Here is a 26,038-nt window from a genome sequence, read left to right on the forward strand (position 1 = left end):
ATCTCCTATAATTCAACATTTACTGAAAACCTATTATGAGCATGGCATTTAGGATAAGAATACATTCGACAAGATTCTTAAAGTCTCAGAAACTTAAGTAATGTTGAAAAAGAAAGAAGTCCTTAATCACCTTATCTATCGGCGAGGCTCTTACCAGCCTCATCAGTAGGGCTCATTATCCCTGTGGCAGCCAACTGATAACTATTCTCAGGGAGACCACAGGTCAAATGACCGGTCACTATTTAGGGTACTTCATAATCCTCGTTTATAAAACATATTATACATAAATAACAAACATTGTAAGAGACCATCAAAGTAACAGGGGAAAACTATTCGACACAAAACAAATATATTGGGCAAACAATAACCCCTTTGGCTTTCTCTTTTGTGAAAATAGAAGGTGTTGACGGCCCACTTCATAGAATTTGCTGAAAGGAACAAGGTGGATTATGCACAGAGTATGTTAAACCATGAAGTGTGGGGAAAAGAACTATTATCCTGACCTCAAAATAACAAAGCAAAAGCATGAAGATTGGCTGATCAACATATAAAATATAATTTAAAAAATTGTACAACCTTTTTGGCAGCAACAGAGCTGGTATTTGCTAACTTGAGCAGTATTCTACTGCTGGGCCCTCTCTCTAGAACTAGCCAAGTCTCTAAGAACTCCTTAAGTTTATTTTAATAAACTCTGTTTCATACAGAAGGACCTCAGGGAATCTCAGAAGTCATTTCACTAAATCTATTAAACATGTTGATAACGTAAAGTCCAAAGTGTTGAAATGCCCTTGCCCTCCATGACACAGAACAATTAATAGCAACAGTTTTCATTTCTGACTATAATAATCAAGAAAGATAATTTCTGATTAGAGCTAGGTCTCCAAGTTAGACCTAGAGTAATTACCCTAAGTTTAACAATCAAGCACCCAAGTCAATTCCATGGAGTTTACACTTTTAATACATCTCCAATCAACCCCATCAATTTATATTCCATTAAATTCAAGGTAAGAAACAAAGTCAAAAGTAAAAGTGAGAAGTATTATAAATGTTTACTTTTTATTTTATCACAGTAAACTTCGTTACATTTGGGTAGTTTAAATGAAGACAAGAACAAGCTATGACTGGATGTATATGAAGAAAATGTCCAGAGGTGCATGTATAACATTACCAAATTTCTAAATCATTGTTACTTTCTATGTACAATAGTTTAATACCTTCAGAAATAAATGTTTTTGATTAATCACTGTATTCTTACAATACTTCTCTCTCATCATTTTAATATATAACTACACTATTAGAAAAATAGGTATCATTTATAAAAATTTGCTATTGACATTTTTCTCTCCATTTATGACTCTAATTCTCTACAATTCCATTTTCATCTAGGCAACAATAAGAAACTGAAATAATGCACTTACGTCATTACTTCCTTTAGTGATCCAATAGCTTTTTCTAGAGTGCTTTTGTCAGGATTTTCTTCAGCTGTATGCTTCTTAAGATCTGTTATGATAAAATGGGTTTTTATCTGTGATTAGAAAAATACAATGGTTTTTTATCAAAGACTTTAGAATGCTGTCTATCTTGATGTAGGCAGGGGTTCACTTTTAAAGACAGTGCCTAAACTTTACTTGTAAGAAACTCTTACACAATGTTCCCTTAAGAGCTCTCTATTCTTACACATTTGCTAAGGTTTCCACATTTTGTACTAACTAAATTTTTCGAATATGTACAGATTTTCTTACACTGCTCACACCTAGGTTCCTCAGGCTCCCTCCACAGTGCTTGAACGAAAACACATGATCCTCAATTAGCTGAGAAGTTATTATATATGTTATATTTTCTGTTGGGGCCCATGGTTCTATCACAGAATATTCAGTGACCTTGAGAGCAGGCTTTGTTTATCTTAGAGGTTCATGAGATGCTATACTTGGGCTCTTCTTATCCAGGTTAACTTCCCTATGCCACATTCCATCTGATGGTTACATAATACCACGCCCACCTGATCTTGTTTTTTTTCCTATCCAATCTTTGAAGCTGGAATGAAAGGCTTAGAAACTATTTGATCGATTTCTACAAGTACCTAATGAAAAAATAATGAACATAATAATAAAAAAAAATCACACTGCTTTGTAAAGTTAAATCACACTATTTGTTCATGTATTCTCCTTATAGTCTAAAAATCAGGACTGCTTTTAAAGACTGGAGAAACTATCTTATAAACTAACAATTCTGAACTACATTAGATAACCTTAGAAAAAAAATAAAGATGATAGACTTTTTAAATTACTACTCTAATTAATATAGTATCCAAAATAATTTAAAGAGAAAAAGAGATTAAACAATCACAAAATTAGCCTCCTTATCTGTTATCCATACTACTATACTCAAGGTTTGGTTGGGCTCAAAATACTTTAATATAGACTTATTCCTGTGTGTAATTTAGTTTTCATACTTAATTTAAAAAGTATTTCCTAAAAATATTCACCACCTTAGGTAAATGTAGAGGCATATTCACATGCTTTTGCTACAGACAAAATTTATTCATAAAAATTAACTCTGTCAAGCTCCCTCCCATGATATGTATAGTTTAAGCTCCAGAGCAAGTGGATGCATGCTTCAAGAGTGTCCTGCACAATCTCAGGAAAAAAGTAACCATTAGAGCAAGTATACAGACCTTCACGAAGATTCAGAAAAGGACTAAATAACTGGAAACATGTGAATCATCTCTCGTCTTACGATTTTGTGGCTGAATTTTGTTTAAGCAGATGTAAATTAACTGAATTAATGATACAACACGAAATTAAAGATTTCCAGGAGAGAAACAAAAAGTAAATAGTCAATATAATTAATACTGTAACAAAGAAACTATTTTAGGAGACTGAACTACTGTAGCACCAGTGATTATTCAGATTATCCATAAAGGTATTTGCTATGTAAGATACAAAGTTTAATGCTGAAATCTAAGAAAACTATGAAAATGAGAAGAATTTCTAAATTTTTAGAACAAAACATTCCATAAAAACATCCAAAATAGTCTGAAAATAGATCAGACAAGTACCATTTAAAAGTAACGCAACGCTAGGTAACCTCTGTACTGGTCGAATGAGAAGTTCAACAAGGCTTTGCCTTCCACATTCTGGTTTAGCTTGGTTTATCTGAAAGGAATCAATTAAACAATTTAAAAAAAGGTTTTTGCAAAGACTAAATGCCCTACATTTATTAGATTACACCTCATCACTAATGTCCTAAAAAGAACGAATAGAACTAATCTCGTAAAGATTACGATGACTGAATAATCTTCTAAGGCCTGACATGACCTCCTGGGATTAACATCTTAAATACAAAGTGAGTTTCTCCGCACACTCCTACCTACTGTATCTTAAGTTTCTCTTGAGTCTATACCGTTCACAAGAAAAACAGACTTTTGACGTATTAATTATGCTGATACCACTGAATAAACAAAATAAAACCCTGGTGAAGCAAAAATAAATAAACAAATAAAATCCTTAAAGGCAAAACCAAATCACACTGAAGAATTTTTAGGTGTTTTAGAACTAAAACATGCATGACTTTAAAAACTATGAATGGCTGCTGACAGCATTCTCATTCACTCAGCTCCCTCATGGCCCCTGCTATCTAAATCTTCTGAAGCTTTGTGGCTCATGGGTGGCTCAGTAGCTTAAGTGTCCCACTTTGCATCAGGTGTTGATCTCAAGCCCCAAGTTCAGTTCTGCGCTGACAGCTGAAAGCCTAGATTCAGATTCTGTGTCCCCCTCTCTCTCTGCCCCTCCCCCACTGCACGCATGCGCTCCCTCTCCCTCAAAAATAAACATTGAATAAATAAATAAATAAATAAATAAATCTGAAGCCTTAATATCACTGGCCACTCTTAGGTATGGCTAAAGTTAACAGGTTAACACTAAGATGTTCTTACATAGATACAGTTTTACTAAAAGTCTAATTTAAATGAAGTCCTTTAGAGATTATTCTCAGATTTTTATTTGAAAGAAATGTACATTACCTTGAGAAAAGCATGAAATCTTGGTTTCTGTTTTTCACATTTAATAATTGTTTCCTTGCTCATTTCAAAGAAGTTTACAAAGGGAGGGTAGGTTTTTACCAAATCTTTTGACTAGGAAGAAGAAGAAAAATATTAATGTTATGGATGTTACCCTTAGATAATGAAATTTAAAGCCATATAATAGTCAAAATATGACATACCAAATACAAGAGAAAAATTTGTAATAAGCTTCTTCTCAAGTTAAATATAGAAATTTTACACATTTCTCATTAACGAGTCAATTGCTAAACAAAACACATCAACTGGTACACAAAGCCTAAAACTTAAAAAAGCAAACAAAAACTCAGAAAGAAACAGAAGTATACCAATACTTACTGTATTGACATAAACATGACAAAGTTTTAAAACTTCCATAAGTTCAGAATATAGTAATAAGTACCCTAGAACATGACATGCTATTATTTACTGAAGAATCTAAACCATCACTTAAAGTTTATTTACTTAGGGGCTCCTGAGTGGCTCCTCAGTCAGTTAAGCATCCAACTGTGATTCAGGTCATGATTTGCAATCCGTGAATTTGAGCCCCAGCTCTGTGCTGACAGCTCAGAGCCTGGAGCCTGATTCAGATCCTGTGTCTCTCTCTCTCTCTCTTTGCCTCTCCCCCACTTGCACTCTCTCTTTCAAAAATAAATCTTTAAAAACTTTTTTTAATTAAATAAACAATAAATAAAGTTTATTTATTTATTTTTGAGAGAGAAAGAGCAAGTGAGAGCACATGAATTGGGGAGGGAGGGAGAGAGAGAGAATCCCAATCAGGTTCCGCCAGTATGGAGTCCAATGTGGGGCCTGACACGAACCCTGAGATCATGCCCTAAAGCCAAAACTAAGAGTTGGGTGCTTAACCAACTGAGCCACCCGGGTGCACCCAAACCACCACTTAAAAGATTAATTATAGAGGTGCCTGCATGGCTCAGTTGGTTAAACGTCCAACTCCTGTTTTCAGCTCAGGTGATATTCTCATGGTTTTGAGATGGAGCCCCTTGTCAGGCTCTGTGCTACGTGTTAGTGTGGAGCCTGCTTGGGATTCTCTTTCCTTCTCTCTCTCTCTGGCCCTCTCCCACTGGCATGCATGCTCTCTCTCTCAAACATTAAAAATAAAGTATCAATTATACTACTCAAAAATGCAACAGTAAAAGGAAAAATGTCTTAGCTAATTGAGGAGACAAACAGGTATCAAGAAGATAAGTATGTGACCAAAAAAAAAAAAAAAGTGACAATAACTTGCACATTTGGAATTCTCAACCAACCAGAAAAAAAAACACGTTAAGACTATATAGTGAGAATGGAAGTTAGGAGGAGGCCTCAGAAAAGTGTATGTGCCAGAACCCAAGGCACTGAAACCTATAAATTGTATTCAGAGAGACCGAAAGACACTCAGAAATCCTATTCACAGCACCTCACTCAAAATGAATCTACTTTATTTGATAAACTTAAGCTATGTGGTTTTACCCTAGCAAAGAAAATCAGTTCATTAGGAGCTTTTATGCAGGGCAGACACAATGAGATTAAAAAATGCGATCAACTAAAAAGAGAAAATTAAAAACTACAAAAATTGCACAAAGTCATTAATTTGTGACCATTTATGAAGGACAAATAACTTGACATACAGTAAAATTTTATAACACAGTATAACAATTAGTGTTCCTAAAGATGACCTTGGCATATTAAGTGTGACATTACATACAGCAAATGTTTCAGAAGACAAGAATATATTTTAATAAACACAACCATGTCAGAGTTTTGAAAGCTCACACATTTAAACAAGTGACTGTCACTCCCTGAGAGTACTTAATGAGATGATACTTTAACCTGAAAACCTAAAAAAGAAATGAAATACTCACATATTTAAGAAAGATGTCACCAATGCTTTTGCTCTCATCCCAATTAACAATAAGGTCTTCCAGATCATCCTGAAAGAGCACAAAATGAAACATTTAGGCTTGAATTTGACAGTCCCTTAAACATTTTCCTATATTTTTGAAATATCATTTGAAAGAAGTACCTTACAAAGTATCTGAATTTGATGTGCAAAACAGCTAACACATTGTTTCTTCTCAATAAGGAATTAACTTTTTGACTATGAGGAAAATACCCTTTGAAAAGTAATTAAGAAAATATAAACAGTGTCAAGTCAGTAAGACTAAGCCTAACTTTCCAAATTGATAACCCAGCTCAACATCTTTTATTAACTATAAAACTGATCGCCATTATTAATTATAGAAAACTACTTTTAATCTTGCTGCTAAAGCACCCATTTGAAAACTATAACCTCTAACGGGTCAGCAAATTTTACTTAAAGGGCCAGAAGGTAAATATTTCAAGCCTTGCAGGCCATATGGTTTCTGTTACACGTACTCAACGCTGCCCTTGTAGTGGGGAAGCCATAGATAATTCATAGATAATTCATAAACAACTGAATGTAGCTGTGTTTCAATAAAACTTTCTTTAGCAAAACAAGCAAAACTTTACCAAAATACTAATCTGACTAGATTTGGTCCATCAACCAGTTTGCTAATTCTTGAGTTTTAAAACTCCTCTATCATACTAAAATATTAAATATTTGTAAAAATTCTGAAGACATTGTAAAGCAATATAATAAAACACAAATCAGATGATAGAATGAGATATCAAGAAATGACATTCCCTAATTGAAATTCTAAAAGTAGACTTTAAAGTAGAAATTAATCAATAAGCTTATTTTTTAATAAATTTTTTTTTAACATTTATTTTTTGAGAGAGAGACACAGAGCGTAAGCAAGGTAGGGTCAGAGAGAGGGAGACACGAACCAAAAGCAGGCTCCAGGCTTTGTCATGGGTCTCGAACCCCTGGACCGTGAGGTCATGACCTGAGCCGAAGTTGGACGCTTAACTGACTGGGCCACCGAGGCACCCCAATCAATAAACTCTTATAATCAAAAGTTCCCCAAGTGTCATCCACAGGCCCCCCCAGGAAACCACTACAGTGGAATTCATGAGATTAAAACTATTTTCCTTACAACACTAAAGCTCCACATGACTTTTCCACTCTAATTCTCTCACAAGCATACAAGAGACTTTTCTAGAGGCTCCAGGATATATGATATAACAACAGACTGAATTCAGAAGTGAATGTGAGAAACAGTCTTCTCTTAAGCAAGACAAAAAAAATGTAAAACAGTGTTACTCTTCTCAGTATTTTTGCTTTGGAAATTAGTTATTTTCCATAAAGGTTGTTATTTACAACAAAAGAAAAGAAAAATTCATAAATAAGACTAACCTTAGGGCAATATATAATGCAGTAGATTCCAACACTGACTTGCTAGTTTTAAATATTGGCTCTAACTTTCAGACATGGAACACAGTAGGGTTGGCATAGGGGAAGTGGTGGGGAAGGGCGAGATGGATGATGGGTAGTAAGGAGGGCACCTGTACTGAGCACTGAGTGTTGTATGTAAGCCATGAATCACTGAGTTCTATTCCTGAAACCAATATTGTACTATGTATTAACTAATTTAAGAAAAAAATTGGCTCTAGAGTTTGTTCTGTGCCTTTGGGCATATTATTTAACCTATGAGTGCCTCAATTTCCTATTCTGAAAAATGAGGATAGTAATAATTCCTACCTCAAAGAATTAAATTAGTTACCACTTGTATAGCACTTAGAAGAATCCTTATAGGAACCTGGCTAGCTCAGTCAGGGGAGCATGCAACCTGATCTCACGGTTTTAAGTTTGAGCCCCACGTTGGATGTAGAGATTACTTACAAATAAAATATCCAGGGGCACCTGGGTGGCTCAGTTGGTGGAGTGTTCCAACTCCTGATTTCAGCTCATGTCATGATCCCAGGCTTGTGGGATCAAGCTCCATGTCGGGTTCCATGTTAAGCATGAAACTTGTTTCGAATTCATTCTTATTCTCATTCTCTCTCTCTCTCTCTCTCTCTCTCTCTCTCTCTCACCCCATGCCCCTCTAATCCTCTCCCCAACTTTCACCTTCTCTAAAAAGAATTTTATTTTTTTTTAATTTTTTGAATGGTTATTTTTGAGAGACAGAGAGAGAGAGAGAAAGTTGTGGAGGGGCAGAGAGAGAGGGAGACACAGAATGCAAAGCAGGCTCCAGACTCTCAGCTGCCAGCACAGAGCTCAAGGCGCGGCTCAAACTCAGGAACCGCGAGATCATAACCTGAGCTGAAGTCAGATGCTTAACTGATTGAGCCACCCAGGCGCTCCTAAAAGAAATTTTAAAAAATCAAGTAAAATCTTAACAACAACAACAAAAAAGAATCCTTAAGAGATTGTAATACTGAGCAGGCAATTATTAACTTTATTTACCTATGTATTTAATATAAAGTACACAGGATATTTGGAAAACGATGAAACAAAAGAGAATAGTTTAAAGCTTTGCCAATATAGTCTAGTAGTCCTTTTTTAAGTGTTAAAAACTGGAGCATCTGGGTGGCTCTGTCAGTTAAATGTCCAGCTTCGCCTCAGGTCATGATCTCAAGGTTCATGAGTTTGAGCCTCACGTCGGGCTCCGTGCTGACAGCTCAGAGCCTGGAGCCTGCTTCAGATTCTGTCTCCCTCTCTCTCTAACCCCTTCCTCACTCATGCTCTCTGTCTCAAAAATAAATAAACATTTAAATAAACAAATGAATAAATAAAATAAACTATTAAAAACTGGGGGCGCCTGGCTGGCTCAGTCGGTAGACCATGTGATTCTGGATCTCATGGTTCTGAGTTCAAATCCTACACTAGGTGTAGTGCCTACTTTATAAGTGTGAAAAACTACAAAATGTCTGTATACATTTACATAAGAACATTGCTATCAGAAAGCAATATAATCGGGGCACTTGGGTGACCCAGTCAGTTAAGTGTTGGACTCTTGATTTCAGCTCAGCTATGGTCTCACAGTTTGTGAGTCATCTCTCACTATCCTGCGGATATAATGTATAGCATGGTGTCTATAGTTAACAATACTGTATTGCATATTTGAAAGTTAAGAGATTAGATCCTAAAAGTTCTCATCACAATGAAATAAGAATTTGTGGGGCATCTGAGTAGCTCTGTTGGTTAAGCCTCTGGCTATTGGTTTTGGCCCAGGTCATGATCTCACAATTTCATGGATTCAACCCCCGCATGGGCTGACGGTGCAGAGAGAGCCTGCTTGGGATTCTCTCTCTCCCTCTCTCTGCCCCTTCCTTGTTTGCACTGTCCTTGTCTCTCTCAAAAAATAAATAAATAAACTTGAAAAGAAAAAAGAATTTGTAACTATGTATGGTGATAGATGTTAACTAAATTTATTGTGGTGATCTCTTCATAATATATACACATATTAAAGTATTTACTGTATTCTAAAAATAACACAATGATATGACAATTATATCTCAATTTCCAAAAAAAAAAAGGCAAGATGGCATTAGGATTTAAGAGAACAGACTCTGAAGTCAGACAAACAAGTATTCAAATCCCAGATCCAACATTTATTAGAGAACTGACTTTGGAAAAATTATTTAATTTATGTGTGTAGCAGTTTCACATCTGTAAAGTGTAGACAATAATACCAACTTTATGGTACTGTTCAGTAGATGTGCTAGTACTCGATAGTTAGCTACATTTAAAAGAAGGAAAAAAACTGCTATGTATAAAAAAGACAATAAAATACAACAAAATTTAAATTTGTAGGTGACAGGATTGTGGGTATTTTCTACTCCTCTTTCCTTTACTCTTGATCTTACAAACATTTGACAACATGTATTGGTTTTGTAGTAGAAAGGAACACGGGCTTAGAAATTTTTAAATGTATGCCAAACTTGAAATCAGCTAAGAAACAAATAGTTGAAATATCGGCAACCCAACTTTAAAGAAGCAGCTTGAAGAATTATGTTACATATGAGAAAACTAAAGGGTAACAATCATTTTCAAAGCTCCTGTGAATCAGAGAACATGATTTTCTCTATTGAGATTATGATCCTATACACATAACAAGTGTAACATTTTATATTAGAAGAGCATTTGCATACCCAGACCAGCTAAATGAGTAATACAAATTCAAATTAACCCACAAATTAGTTAGGACACCAAGATGAAAACCTACTTGCCTTCCCATTCTACCTTTATGCCTTTCAGTGTTTCTTATGAAAGAAAATATATAACAAGAATATTTTTTGAATATTCAGAAACCTAACTAGAATAAGGTTAAACTAGGCTGAAATTCTACAGCTTTTTAAGAAAATAAAGATTCCTTCAGAGTTCCCTTGAGAGCTAGAAATAAGTGAAGTATAACCATGGATTTTGATAGAGTACAAATGTAAGAATTTAACAAATTGAATTTTTATTAACTTATAGATCTTTTATACTTTTGTTTATAATGTACAGTAAAATCAAAAGTAATATAATGTACTTCTTTAAAAACATTCTATAATTTAGATTGATCTTTTTATTGGAATATGAAATAACCATTAATATGGGTTGTTTTGAGGAGAAAACTGTTCAGTTTTGCTCAGATACCACACAGGAAAAATAAGAGAAAATAAAGCTTAAACACTTAAAAGTTCAGCTAAACCTGTCCCAAAATTACTTTACTATGACAGACTGATACCTGTAAATCATGGACCCTTCATCAAAGAAAAAAACATTAAGAGGATAGAATTGTCTTGTGTGTGTTCCTTTTTATTTACCTATTAAATAGAGAAATGAACAAAATGGTCTCTAAGTGTCCTCCAGTTTCAGTTTTTCAAACAACTCAAAGCAAAACATACAACCTGAGAGGAACAGTAGAAAAATAAGAAAAACACCAGTAGCAACCATGTCTCTATAGAAAAGACTTATTTCAGGATTAATCAAAATCAAAAAACAGGCAAACAACAAATATTAATAAGGCACTGGAGCAAAGGGACATAAATGATTCAAAGGAATAAATGATGAGAGAATAAGTTTTAGGTATAAAATTTATTAAGCTAAACAATAGTACCTGAAAAAAAATGATATAAACACAATCTAAAAAGAATTACTACCAGCCTAACATACACAAATTTACCTTTATTTTAGTGTGCACATCAAAGATATCAGGGATACTACCAAAAATAGTCTTAATCTCTTCTGGTGCAAGGATGGGCCCACCGCGTTGTCCTTCCTCTTCCAGTGGTACTTGAAATAACTAAAAGGTTTAAAAAAAAAAAAAAAAAAGGCTAGTTTAGATAGATTACGGGAAAAGGGGAAAAAGAATTAAACATATAGACAGTGAGGGGTGCCTAGGTGGCTCATTCAGTTAAGTGTCCAACTTTAGCTTGGGTCATGATCTTGCAGTCCATGAGTTCGATCCCCGCAGCTCAGAGCCTAGAGCCTGTTTGAGATTCTGTGTCTCCCTCTCTCTCTGCCCCTCCCCCTTTCCCCCACATGCACTCTCTCTCAAAAATAAAGATTAAAAAAATTTTTTGAATAACCAGAGACAGTGATGAGAGGAGATATTGATGGAAAAGAAAAAAGTAATTAAATATTTCTCCCTAAATTTGAGACCTTTTTTCTCATAACATTTCTGATTTTATCCTATTTATTTTTACAGCTGTGAATATATATATACATAAAATGTTATGTTAGAATCTAATGGCAAAATGGTTAGTAAAATACAAGAGTAATTTGTACTTTTTATTTGAATTACTAAAGAAGAAGGCAATAAGCAATCAGTGACTTCCAGATACACACTCAATACAACTACTAAATGTTTTGATGTTTAGAATTTCTGGGTCATAAGTTATACACATTTTTAACTTTACTAGAAGATAGAAGTTTGACAGTAGGTTAGAAAGTGGATTTTGTGTTGGTTTCCTGTGTCCATTGAGGCCTTGGGGTTGCTGACGTAAAAGTTGTTTTTAGTACACAACTCCTTACTTAGATTTTGCCTCTGAATATACCTCGCTTTATTATTAGCTTACTGATGTATTTAGAATAATAGAGGGATTTCTTTTTTGTTTTTTTTTTCTGATTTCAGTATTTTTAATTCTTTTTAGCGGGTAGGTTGCATCATAATTGCAGAAATGGAAAGCCTGGAAAAATATATTTATTTAATATATATTTATATAAAAATATTTTGGGTGAATAAATTATAGAAATTTAATTCCTAAAAAATAGTAAAAATTCAAGGCGCCTGCGTGGCTCAGTCGGTTGAGTGTCCTGTCCAACTTTGGCTCAGGTCATGATCTCACAGTTCATGGGTTCAAGCCTCGCATTGGACTTTGTGGTGGCAGCTCAGAGCCTGGAGCCTGCTTCCGATTCTGTGTGTCCCTCTCTCTCTGCCCCTCCCCTGCTCCTACTCTGTCTCTCAAAAATAAATGTTAAAAAAATTCAAAAAAAAATAGTAACAATTCATAATCTTCATGTGAAGTGTTTTGGTTTTTTAAAAAAGATTTTATTTTTAAGTAATCTCTACTTCCAACATGCGGTTCAAATTCACAATCCTGAGATCAGAAGTCACATGCTCTACCAACTGAGTCACCCAAGTGACCCCATAATTTTCATGTAGTTCTTTACTACTTATCTTTTATTTTATTTATTTGTTTTACATCGGCTCCTCCTAGCCTTTGTGCTATTTATTGTCATTCATTTTACTTCCTCATATGTTAACTCAACAATACATTACTATTTTCACTTTAAAAAGTCATTTGACTTTTTAAAATTGTACTTTTTACTTTAAAACTTCCCAGTAGTCTTAAGACATGTTAAACTATCCAAAAATGGTTCTCTTGTACTTGCTTTAAGCCTCCATAAAAAATTAGATACCCAAACACTTCTGATTCTACCTTTCCAACATTTCTCAAATTTATCCTTTTTTCATTTTCACTGAAAGAAGTTCAAACCCTCAAAATCGCTAACCAAGGCTGCTGAAATAACCTCCAAATCAGTCCTGTCTCCACAATTTCCCCTCTTCAATACTTCCTTCAAAATGAACCAAGCTATCTTCCAAAAATGTAAGCCAGATACCATCTTCCCCTTCCCCCCAAAATTTCTTCTCTATATTATGTATGACATAACACACTATAAAAAAGCCTTCTCTGGTCTGGCATAGACAAGCCTGACCTCAACTCTCACTATATCCATCCCTACCCCCTACAGCTTAGTTCCCTTAAACCTAAACCCTAGACTAGTCATTATACCTTGAATGATATACATCTTCAATTGTCTATATTATTTATGCAATTTCAAATACACTTCCTACCCATATCCTTTGCATGTACTAATCATACTCCTACTTCAAAATTCACTTCAATTTTTATCTTCTTTATACTTTTTCCTATGTTCAACCCACTGAAACTTTTTTTAATGTTTTATTTATTTTTGGTACAGAGAGAGACAGAGCATGAGAGGGGGAGGGGCAGAGAGTGAAGGAGACACAGAACCGGAAGCAGGCTCCAGGCTCTGAGCTAGCTGTCAGCACAGAGCCCGACACGGGCCAGAATCCATGACCGTGAGGTCTGACCTGAGCCAAAGTCGGAGGCTTAACCAACTGAGCCACCCAGGCTCCCAACCCACTGAAACTTCTAACCCAATACCTTCCCTAAGCTTGAAAAAGTAAATCTCTTACGGCATAAACCTCCAAATACCTTAACTAAACCTCCCTCGTGATGTTCATATCCTTTGACTTGGTATTATAATTAGGTATGTATGTTTTATCTTCTCTTCCAATCTAAGCTCCTTTAAAACAGGAATCCTCTTTGACACTTGGGACACTAATTTATAATTAATAGGTACCCAAGTATTATATGAAATACATAAAGAAGCTTCTGGATATTCTTTTAATTTAGGGGCTAAATTAAATTATTCCAAATACAATTTCAGAAACAGGAAGAAAAGCATCAGTCGTAAAATAAAGACTGAAGAGAACATTATTACGAGTTTAGATCACAATCTTTTATATAAAATCTTAGGTGAGTTTATAGTAAGCACAGTGGTGTGAAATGAACTAAGTCTAATAATTCAAAGGGCTTTTTTTAAGGCATTTTAGCAAATTTAAATGATATGCAAATTACAATTCTGAAACTCCAGTGCATTTACCATGGCCTGAAAGGATTTACATTTCTGGGTAATAAATGCTACCAAAGTACATGAACAGTATATGCCAAGGGGATTTTCTGCTACTCAACTACATTTTGGCTGACTATAAAAACTTCAACAAGAAACTCATCCAGAATGATTTCCCTTGAGGAAGAAGAGCAAAGCTGACTTAAAACAAGTAAAGTTTAATACAGCAGAGGGCCTCATAAACCCTTGACTGCTGCTAAACAAATTAACTGTGAAGAATAACCTCTCCATGAATAGCAAGAAAGAAGCCTTTCCATTTCTTATCCATGCATTTTATCATCAGTGATACAAACAACTATAGGCTATTATATTGAACCCTAATGAGTTATATTAAGAATTCAAATAGAGGTCAGTTAAAAATTAACCCCAATCAGAAGCTCCCTATTATTTTTTTATTCAAAGACAAGCTTGATGGTAGCAACTTTATTTTCCTCACAATCTCCTTCATTACCTAAAACAAATCTATTCCCTCTTTCTGTAGATGCCAAAATAATGTCCTATTATTGTATTTCAGAACCTTGAATTTCAATTTATTCTTTAATATCATCTTCAATCTCATCCTAGAAGGATCCATTAGAATTGTTTTTCTTCAGCAATAACTTCATAGTACATTTCAATGATTAGCAAGGAATTAATATTTATGACTAACAACTGCATACTTTAAGAAACTTGACACATGAGGGGCACCAGAGTGGCTCAGTCTGTTATGCATCCGACTTCAGCTCAGAGCATGATCTCACAGCTCAGGAGTTCGAGCCCCGTGTCAGGCAGGCTCTATGCTGACAGCTCTGAACCTAGAGCCTGGAGCCTGCTTCGGATTCTGTGTCTCCCTCGCTCTCTGCTCCTCCCTGGCTTATGCTCTCTCAAAAATAATTAAACATTTAAAAAAATTTAAAAAATAAAGAAACTTAACACATGAAAGGATTACTGAAAAAAATTACACACATATTATGCTTCATTGCTACTGCTTTTTACATATATGCAGTACTAAATAAAGCAATGACTCCTAGAATGCACACTTTCAGAAAAAGTTATCTACCATATCTGCGTATGACTATAAATGTAGTATCCTGACAGGGAACATGCAAAGTTCTGCTTTGAATAAAAGTCAGTTCTCTGTAAGATCATCTATTGAGGATCTTTCTCTTTTAAAGTCACTATAAAAAAAGGGTACTATTTCTATATGAATAAAAGCTACTATTACAGTTATGATATTTCCCTAATAGCAGATTTTTGTCATACATTTTCATTTTTAGTATCTATGTTCAAATTCTATGCTTATATAATTTGCTTGTAAGAAATAACATCTCTCAGATTTTGTAGTTAAGATCATTGGAACAAGGATCATTTTGCACCAAACTCTTACCTGAATAATTGTGGCCAATATATTTACATAATTACTTTCAGTCTGATAAAGCTCTTTTGCAACTTGCCACCTGGCTGACTGCTTTGAAGGAACCGGAGTGGAATTTTTAGAAGACTTAGTACAAGACTTTGGTGTTTCTAAAAGGTAAAAAAGGAGGAAAGATTTAATGAAAGCCAGACAGAAGTACCAGATATTGTGCAGATTTAACAACCAAAAAAAGGGAGAAAGATACCCACTCTTAGAAATATGTCCATTTAGATTTTCATTAAAGTATAATTTCATAAGGACAAAGCCAGAAAAAAAATAATGGTCCAAAGTATCAGTGAGTCCAAAATGACGGACATTATATGAAATAGCTAGACTGTTCTCTTCAAAAATGTTAAAGTCATTGAAAACAAAGAAAGGTGATTAACTATTCCAGAGTAGAAGAGACTAGAAAGACATAACTCTCTCTATAATCCTGGGTTGAGTCTCAGATCAGAAAAAAAAAAAACAAAACAACCTTTTTCTTTTCCTAAAAAGAATATGAGTGGAACTAATAAAAATTAAGAGTAGGTCATGGTATTAATATCAATTTCCTAATTACAATACCTGTATTATTGTGGTACAAGAAATGTCCTTCTATTTTGGGAAATACACATTTAAGTATTTAGAAATAAAGGCTCATCATTATCTGCAACTTAATCTCAAATGGTGCAGACATAAAAAATATGTGTATATATAGAAAGAAAGAATGAATGAATAAATGCTAACACAAACATGGCAGAATATTTTCATTTGGGAAATCTGAGTAGAGTACTAGAATCTTTGTACTACTCTCTGTAGCTTTTTGCAATCTGAAAATATTTTAAAATAAAAAGCTCAAATAAAATAAAATTAAAAACAATTCCATAAAAATATTTAAGTCAAAGGATAAAAAGGTTGTTATGATTACATGGGAAAAGAAAACTTTCATATATATGAATGCAGGAAACCTTCCTCAAAGAAACCCAATATCACTGCAAATTCTTTGTTAGTTCTTAACATAATATAAAAACACCCAATCCAACACAGAGTGAGCAGACACATGAAATTTTGTAAAAGCTTAATATATATACATATATATGTACTTTCTTACTATCAATATGATTAAAATACTTTAACATTATGTACAGAATCTCCTAATAGCAAGTTTTTTAAGAAGAAAACTAATGTATAACTACAATTGAATGACATGGAAAAAAACAATACATAGTCCCAGTATATTAATTTTACTCAATGATAATTTTAAATATTATTAAAACAATTATACGTACTATGGAACTCTGAATGCTTTTCAAAGCTAGTAGATGTCAAAGATGTCCCCACTCACCATATGTTATTTCAGGCTGCTCTCAACAGATTCAAGAGCTTCTGCCATTACATATTTTAGGAGGAAGAAATTGACATACACTGATCTAATTTAATTACTGTGTTTAGGCAGTGATCTACAAACTGGGCATTCTACTATACGGAGTACCTAATCTATTAGTACAACTGTCATGTCTGGGTTTTTTTTTTTTTTTTTCGTGGTTCATTTTCTTCTCCTGTTCCCTCAAATGCGTATTCAAGCTTCAGTCCTTTATGATAAGCTCTTACCATCCCATGCCCCATATGTCCATCATGATTGTGGAACCAGTAAAATCTCAGACCTCTGTATCTAATCATAATCCTCTACCAAAATACCAAGTGCAAGTTTTCCAAATACCCAATGGACATTTGTACCTCAACTTTACCTGGATATTCTCTAAAACTGCACTATCTTCCTCTAAAATACAGACTTCCTATTTTTGCTAAGGTAACATTTCTCCTATTTTAATACTTTGCCATTATCCCTTACTCCCTTCCTGACACTCCAGTCCATCAGTATCTCCACTTTTCTTTCCAACCATTAGCAACCCTGACTCAGGGTCTTATCACCTTGTGGCCTAAGCCACTATAGATTACTTCATGGTCTGGCCATCTCTAACTGCCTTCCTTTTAATCATTCTTCAGAATAATCCACTACAAATTACTTACTCAACCAATTACTCTACTGCTCAATAGCTTAGGTTCCTCATTAATGACAATATGCAGTTCAGACACACCAGTCTGATTTTAAAGTCCTCTAATATTAGGTCCCAACTAACCTTTCTAATTATTACTCCTCCACACAAGTCAACTAATCTATTTACTATTCCCTAAAAAGCGAACTTGTATACTGTTATCTGTATTCTTACTCATCTTACTTCTCAACTCCCCCGCTTAGTTTTCTGGGCCTATCCTAAATTGACACTCAATTACATCCATGAATACTTAGTGAGTACCTATGTACTCTGTACTAGGGGCACTGTTCTTATTTTCTTAAAGCTTACATTCTGGTGAGGTAAATAAAATTAATAAAAAATATAGTTTCTAATAGTAATAACTACTATTAAGCACAACAACCAGGTAATGGGTTGGTGAGAAGTACTCAAACAGGCATTAACTTTGCAGAAAACCCAAGAAGATTTCCTTAAAGCCAAGAGGGCCAAGTATAAAGTTCCTGAGGTATGAATGTAGTGGGAATATCTGAAGAATAACAAAGATAATTAGTGTGACCAAAGTTTAAAATATTACATGAGAACATGATATCATATGAGGTTGGAGGTAGGTGAGGAAGGATCACATAGGAACTTGAAAGCTATGGTAATACAAAGCCACTGAATGACTTCCAGCAGAGAAGAGGTATATGTATTTTAGAGACATAAGTGCTGCATGTAGAAAGGCAAAATTGGGGGTTCCTGCCTGGCTCAGTTAGAAGAGCATACAACTCTTAATCTCAGGGTCATGTGTTTAATCCCCAAATTGGTATAGAAATTGTTGGTGTAGAAATTATTTAGATAAATAAATAAACTAACTTAAAAAAAAAAAAGAAGAAGAAAGGCAAGGAGGAACCTGAGTGGCTCAGTAGGGTTAAGCGTCCAACTTCGGCTCAGGTCATGATCTCGTGGCTCGTGAGTTTGTCAAGCCCTGCATCAGGCTCTGTGTCTGTGTCTCCCTCTCTCTCTACCCCTCCCCTGCTCACATTTGTGCCCCCTCCTCAAAAATAAACATTAACAAAATAATGATAATAAATAAAAAATAAAAAGAAAGGCAAAAATGAATATAGAGAGACCATTTAGAAGACCAAAATAATGGTCTAAAAGAGATCCAATTTATAGAAAAGGCTGATAAAGGAAGGGTGGCAAAGGAATAGAGTTGACATTGGTAGAGAGAATCAAAACCAAAGGTTCTAATTTGATTATGTTAAGAAGTCTATTAGACAAGGACAAGTAGGAATAGGTATTAAGTAGGCAGTTGGACAAAGAAAAAAATTGAGGAGTCGATAGCATATGAGTGTTTTTAAAGCCATGGAATTAAATGACACCATTTAGGAAGAATAGAGAAGAAAGAAATGACTCAGAAATAACCTTCAATAGTTAGAGCTGGAAAATTTAGGCAAAAGAGAAGAAGAAATGATGTACGAAAGATAAGAGAAAAAACTATCTCTGGGAAGAAATAGCTGTTCACGTGTTCAATCTTGCTGACTGTGCAAAAACGGTCAGTCTCCTCAGCGAGAGCAGTTTCATGCAGTAGGGACCGAAGTTCAGTTGGAATGGGTTAAAAAGACAGTGACAGGCAAGAAGTGACACAATAGATCATGGTAAATCTTTGTGGAGTACTTCTGTAAAAGGAAAGAGACAAATGAGAAAGTAAGTAGAGAGAGTCATGGGGTTAAGTCATGGGGTTTGATGGTTTCTTAAATCTAAAAAACACAACATATTGATGTACAGATTAAAAAACAAAACTAGAGGAAAAAAAACTGATGGCCAGAGAGTAGAGTTCATTGGAGGGCCTTCCTCTATCATTTGAGAACAAACTGAACTTACCCTATACTGATTTATTGTACCTATTTTCTCCATAATTCATGTGACTCCTGTGATCTTTTTTTGCTACAGTTAAAAATTGGTTCTTTGATCAGCTGCTCTATCATTTTCTAGAGTAATACACAAATAAAATATAGAAAGCACTTACCATATAGTAAGCAATCATTAAATGGAAGCATTTTTATGTGCCTTTTCTCCTCAGCAAGAACAACGGTAATAAAAGGCAGAACCTTTGATATTCACTATAGTAGTGATTTACCTATATTATAATAATTATTCCATTCTGCTAAACTTTATTCATCAATTTTTGAAAATGTGAATTACCTCCATAGTTAATGCTAGACTCTGGTGTGTTGGAGATATCTAGGAGTGACCCTATAGAAAGCGAATGTTCAGCAGACGGGCGCTTACGGGGAGGAAAAGGTGACATGTCTGTCTCTCTTGAGAGCTGCGCAAGAGTCTCTTTCAAACGACGTCTTTTGCGATTGCTGTTTGGGGTATTTAGAGAAAGCAGTGACACTGATTTCTTGAGCTCAGGAGTATTAGCCTGCAATCAAAAGCACAAAAGCTCAATTTTATTCCTTGGTTCTATACTGAGACAGGAACAGAAGAAAAATGTATTTACAAGTTTGACAAAATCTGGATTTTGCACAATGATTTTACAACTATACACTCTGCCAAGTGATTCAGAAGATTCATAAAACACAATAGTCACGGGACCACTGTAATTGCCTAACCCCAAGCACCTCATTCTTTCTTCATAGCTCCATCACCATTACATATTCATCTATAAGCTTGTTTACTGTCTAGTCCCCTGTTAGGCCACTAACTCCGGAAGGCAGGGACCACTCATATTTTGTTCACTGTATCCTTAGCATTTAGCACAGCACTTGGACATAATGCTCTCCAATATTTGCCAAATAACACTTGACTTTAAAAGCTCTCTCCTGATATTTTAAGCACAGAATTTAAACTTTACGTTAAAAACCTTACACTGAGAACATAAGAGTCAGAAGACAATATAGTTCCTATTTGGATTTTGTAGAAACATAATAAATCTGTACCTTCTCTTCAATATTCTAAAGTAAATCTCCAAATAAAGAAAAACTTCCCTTCATGTTTTGGTGAATGATACCAATCTAGGACAAAAGCTGCTTTTTCCTCACCTACAATCTACTATTAGAGTCATTTTTTTAATGACATCTCTCCCCTTAATACTCTTCAATAGCTCCCAATAGTTCCCAAATTCTTTAACATTAAAACTGCCTTGATTCTGCCTACATCACAAACTGTATTTGTTGGTCTTTCCTACACTCTTTTCTAAAGCCATACTCAACTACTCACTTTTTCAATGTACTTTCAAGTTTAATACCATCTCCCTCCCACCTGCTGTCTAACCTGAATGTTCTTACAAGATTAGTCAAGTAAGTTGGCTAAACACTTATTTGCTCTTTTCAGTCCCTCCTGAGCCTCTCAGAGTGAGGCTAGTTAAAATACTTACTCAACTACAGCACATTTTCTGCACTATAACTGTCTGTGTAGCCATCTTTCCCTTAGGATTCTATGTGTCTAAAGATAGGACTGCTATTGTTCATAATGGTATCACTAAGAGTAGCACAGAATGACAGATTAGGTTAAAATAATATCTACTGCATTGAACAGTTTTACTTAAAGCTACACAGACTAGTACCCAATATCCAATTATCCAATTATTCTGAAACCCATGAATATTATGTAAAAGATGACTAGTATGCCAATTATACTATTCTCTTTTCGGACAGAGGTGTTATCTTTATACAATCAAGTTCACAGAACAAAAGACTAAAGGACAAAAAAAGCATACCTTTTCATATAAATACATAGTTTCTCCAGCTCGGGCATCCATTTGAATGCTTCCCCAGAACCACTAGGTGGGAAACAAATATAATTTTTAATCAAGATTTTTACCTTCTCAGAAAAACTATTAGGTAGGGCATCTGAGTGGCTGAGTGATTTAAGCACCCAGCTCTTGATTTCAGCTCAGGTCATAATCTATCTCACAGTTTGTGAAATCGAGGCCCACGTCAGACTCCACACTAACAGTGCAGAGGCTGCTTACAATTCTCTCTCTCTCTCTCCTTCCCCACACTTGAGCTCTCTCCTTCCCCACATTTGAGCTCTCTCCCTCTCTCTCTCGAAATAAATAAACAAACATTTAAAAAAAACAATAGGGGCGCCTGGGTGGCTCAGTCGGTTGAGCCTCCGACTTCGGCTCAGGTCAGATCTCAGGTTCGTGGGTTCGAGCCCCACGTCAGGTTCTGTGCTGACAGCCAGCTCAGAGCCTGGAGCCTGCTTCCAGTTCTGTCTCCTTCTCTCTCTGCCCCTCCCCTTCTCATGCTCTGTCTCTCTCTGTATCAAAAATAAATAAAACATTAAAAAAATTTTTCTTTAAATAAATAAATTAAAAAAAAAACAATAAAATAAAAGAGGGGCGCCTGGGTGGATCTGTTAGTTAAGCATCTGACTTTGGCACAGGTTATGATCCTGTGGTTCATGAGTTTGAGCCCTGCATCTGGCTCTATTCTAACCGCCTGGAGCCTGCTTTGGATTCTGTGTCTCCCTCTCTCTCTGTCCCTCCCCTGCTAGTTCTCTCTCAAAAATAAATAAAACATTAAAATAAAATGCGGCGGGGGGGTGCCTGGGTGGCTCAGTCGATTAAGCAACCAACTTTGGCTCAAGTCATGATCTCTTGGGTGGTGAGGTCAAGCCCCCCATAGGCTCTAAGCTGACAGCTCCAAGCATGGAGCCTCCTTCAGACTCTGTGTCTCCTTCTCTCTACCCCTCCCCATCTCACACTCTATCTCTCAAAACTAAATAAACATTAAAAAAGAAAAAAACTATCAGCAGTATTTTTTAAAAATCAATCTTGGGGCACCTCGCTGGCTCAGTTGGTAGAGCATGCAACTATTAATCTCAGGGTCCTGAGTTCAAACCCCACACTGGTATGGAGCCTACTTAAAATAAAAATATTAAATTAAAATAAAACTCTAGGGGTGCCTGTGTGGCTCAGTCCATTAAGCGTCTGGCTTTAGCTTCAGGTCATGATCTCACGGTTTGTGGGTTCAAGCCCCGCATCGGGCTCTGTGCTGACAGCTAGCTCAGAGCCTGGAGTCTGCTTCAAGTTCTGTGTTTCCCTCTCTCTCTGACCCTCCCCTGCTCGCGCTCTCTCTCTCTCTCTCTCTCTCTCTCTCTGTCTCTCAAAAATAAATAAGAAACATTTAAAAAAATAAAAGTCTATTTAAAAATAAAATAATAGTTTATTACTCTAATTATTCTAGAATTACTTGCCTCTTGCTTGACAACATAAAGCTTCTTCGAAGGTTCAAATGGAAGTTCTTTTACTATATTCTCTTCAACTATAAGGTGAGTGCATCTTTCATCTCCAACAGGTAAACAATTACCTCCTAAAGAGAAATGCGTACAAGCATAGATAAGCTGAACTATTTATCTCCAAAGCTGAATTTTTAAAGAGGCATATTCACCAGGAGGGAATTAAGCAACAGTGGAGAAGAAAATATAAAAATATAATTTTTAAATTACAGTAAATTCTACCTTGCATTTCAGTCATTTCTTCCATATTGGTTTTTTCTTCATCTGAAAATCCCAGGAAACTTAAAATGCAATCTTGAAATGGAGGAACTTTAAATTCATTTCTAAAGTCATCAACTGACGCACAGAAATCCCTAAAAAAAAAAAATACTCTTCTAAAACCAGTTTAACTTAAATGTGAATTTATAAATCTATAATAATTTTTAAAGCTTTAGTGTAATCCATTTATCAAAAATATTTTACGATGCAGGAGGAGCCAAGATGGCGGAGAGGAAGGGAGCTCTGTAAATTCCCTATGCCCCATCTATGGAACTGAGAAGGACATTACTCTCATCTGCAAGAGCGGAAGGAGAAAATACAGAATCCAGAAAGAAGACAAACTCAAATATGCCTGAGTGAGTGAGTGCAAACTGGGGAGATTGGAAAACGGGCCAGCCTGAGACGGGCAGGGTTGGTGGGAGCCCCAGCCCAATATAGGGCAAGTGCACGGAGTCCAAGAGACAAAGGGAAGAGACAGAGAGACTGAACACGCTCTTAGTACTGTCTCTGGGGAAGAGGTAAAGAATGCTTAACCGCGCTTGGAGAGAGAAACTCACTCCATAGGTAACTGCTAGGTAGCCCAAATCCCGAACCCAGGTGGCACAAGGGAAAGAACAGCTTCTAACCCTACGCCATCCCAGTGGGAAGTCAGCGGCCGGGAGGCAGTGGCGCCAGGGGCGCTCACTTCAACCTTGGTTATGGGAGTGGGAGCACGCACCTTATTTCCACAGCGCATCTCGCCTACAGCATTGGTCACGCAAATCCAGAATCCCGGGTGCCAACAAGGAAAAAATAGCCCCCACCCCAACGCGATCTCGGCAGGGAGTTGGCGGTGGTGGAGGCCAGGCTAGCGCTTCGGTAGCAGGAGCTCGCACCTCATTTCCGGCGAAGCCCAGCGCCTTGGGCACCAGCAGCGAATCCCAGCCCAAGAGAAACTGATCCCACCCCCTACGCGATTGCTATCCTGGCTGGGGGCTGGGAGTCCATAGCATCTGTGAGGGCGTGCACTTCGCCTCCTACTGTGCACCTCACCCCAGGCAGCATACCTCGCCTCAGGCAGCGGCAGCAGCGGCGGCAGCGACAACACAATTCGGGGCCTGAGCCAAGAGAAACTGATCCCTCCCCCTAAGAAGCCAGATGCCAAAGCAAGTGCACTTCATCTGTGGTAGCATAAAAGTGCATGGACTAGGACTTTGAACTGAGGCGGGCCTGGAAAATACAACTTGGCTCAGCTGCTGCGGCACAAGGAGACTGGACTCATTAGAGTGGCCTACAATGCTTAGTTCCAGCGGAGCCTGGTGTGCCGCCATTCTACTCTCTGCAGCAACCAAGGCAGAGCTTCTGAGAGCAGCCCCAAACTACGCCTACCTGCAAGGGGGAGCTGCTGCTTTTTAATTTTTTTCTTCTTTTTTCTTTTTGTACTTATTTTTTATTATTACTACCTTTTTCACTTAAAATTTTTTTTTAATTTTTACTCCTTATTTTCCTTTCTCCTCTCTCCCTCTTTCTTTTTTTTTCTGCAATCCAGATATATTCCCCTATATCTCATCCTTATCTCTCCCCTCAATTGGTCATACACTTTAAGACTGCCCATTGTCCTTTGTTGTCTCTGACCCCCTTTATTTTTTTTCTTTTTCTTTTCTTCTTTTTGTCTCTTTCCTCTCCATTTTCTTTCTTTCCTTTCCCCCTTTTAATTTGTTTGTTTGATTTGTCTGTGCATCTGTGTGATTCTGTTCCCTCTGTGCTTGTCTGTCTGTTTTCCTTCTTAGGGCTACACCAAGAAACAAGCCAAAGTGTCCATGACAGCGAGTCCCAAATATCGCTGAGTAGGGAAATAAAATATTCAAAGACACAACAAGAGAAACTGAGAGACACCATTAAAAGAATATTTCCTGAAACGACAGGCCCTGGACAGTCAATAAGCCTCCTTTAACAGAGCAATATTACCAGGTGCACAGTACACAACGAGCTTTTTAAAGCTGACAAGAGACAGAAAACTAGCAAAAATGACAAAATGAAGGAACTCTCCCCTGAAGAACCTCCAAGAGGAAGTCACAGCCACAGAACTGCTCAAGGCAGATCTAGACAACATACCAGATCAAGAATTTTAAAAATTTGTCTTAAAATTAATCGCTGGGATTGAAAAAAGCATCAAATAGGCAACTGAGACAATGACTAGGAACCTTGAAATAGGTGTGATGAGTTAAAAAGGTTATAAATGAGGTGAATGATAAAATGGAGGCAGCCACCTCAAGGATTGATAAGGCAGAGAGAAGAATAGGTGAATTAGAAGATATAGTTATAGCAAAAGAGGAAGCTGAAAAAAAGAGAGAGAAATTGATCCAGGAGCAGGGAAGGAGAATTTGAGACCTGAGTGATACAATCAAATGGAACAACATCCATTATCATAGGAATTCCTGAAAAGGAAGACAGAGAGAAAGGACCTGAAGGGATACTAGACCAAATTATAACTGAGAATTTCCCAAATCTGGGAAGAGAAATAGACATTCAAATTTAAGAGGCACAAAGAACCCCCTTAAGACGTAATTTCAATTGACCTTCAGCACGACATATCACAATGAAACTGGCAAAATATAAAGATAAAGAGAGAATTCTGAAAGCAGCTAGGGATAAAAGGGCCCTCACGTACAAAGGGAAAACTATCAAAGTGGTTACAGACCTATCTAATGAAACTTGGCAGGCCAGGAAGGAATGGCAGGAAATCTTCAATGTGATTAACAGAAAAAAACATGCAGCCAAGAATCCTTTATCCAGCAAGCCTGTCATTCAAAATAGGAGAGGTAAAGGTGTTCCCAAATAAACAAAAATTGAGAGAATTCATGACCACCAAACCAGCCCTACAAGAAATCCTAAGATGGACTCTATGAGGGAAATGTTGCAAAGAATACAAGGTGCCAGAGACACCACTATAAACATGAATTCTAGGGAGAACACAATGACTCTAAACCCACATTTTTCAATAATAACACTGAATGTAAATGGACTGA

The 26,038-nt window shown here is 36.3% G+C and overlaps 1 protein-coding gene across 1 annotated transcript in view; it reads right to left on the bottom strand.

Moving 5' to 3' along the window:
- ECT2 (epithelial cell transforming 2) overlaps positions 1 to 26,038 on the bottom strand; it is a 65,606-nt gene that overhangs the window by 25,351 nt on the left and 14,217 nt on the right. The window contains exons 9-18 of the mRNA XM_029940772.1: positions 22,995 to 23,125; positions 22,731 to 22,846; positions 21,247 to 21,309; positions 19,728 to 19,950; positions 15,499 to 15,635; positions 11,095 to 11,214; positions 5,923 to 5,991; positions 4,022 to 4,132; positions 3,059 to 3,155; positions 1,419 to 1,500 (exon numbers count right to left, since the gene is read on the bottom strand). Of these exons, the coding sequence (XP_029796632.1) occupies positions 1,419 to 1,500; positions 3,059 to 3,155; positions 4,022 to 4,132; positions 5,923 to 5,991; positions 11,095 to 11,214; positions 15,499 to 15,635; positions 19,728 to 19,950; positions 21,247 to 21,309; positions 22,731 to 22,846; positions 22,995 to 23,125 (1,149 nt within the window). The remainder of the gene's footprint in view (positions 1 to 1,418; positions 1,501 to 3,058; positions 3,156 to 4,021; positions 4,133 to 5,922; positions 5,992 to 11,094; positions 11,215 to 15,498; positions 15,636 to 19,727; positions 19,951 to 21,246; positions 21,310 to 22,730; positions 22,847 to 22,994; positions 23,126 to 26,038) is intronic.

The sequence above is a fragment of the Suricata suricatta genome, chromosome 5 (genome assembly GCF_006229205.1).
Source record: "Suricata suricatta isolate VVHF042 chromosome 5, meerkat_22Aug2017_6uvM2_HiC, whole genome shotgun sequence".
NCBI lineage: Eukaryota > Metazoa > Chordata > Mammalia > Carnivora > Herpestidae > Suricata > Suricata suricatta.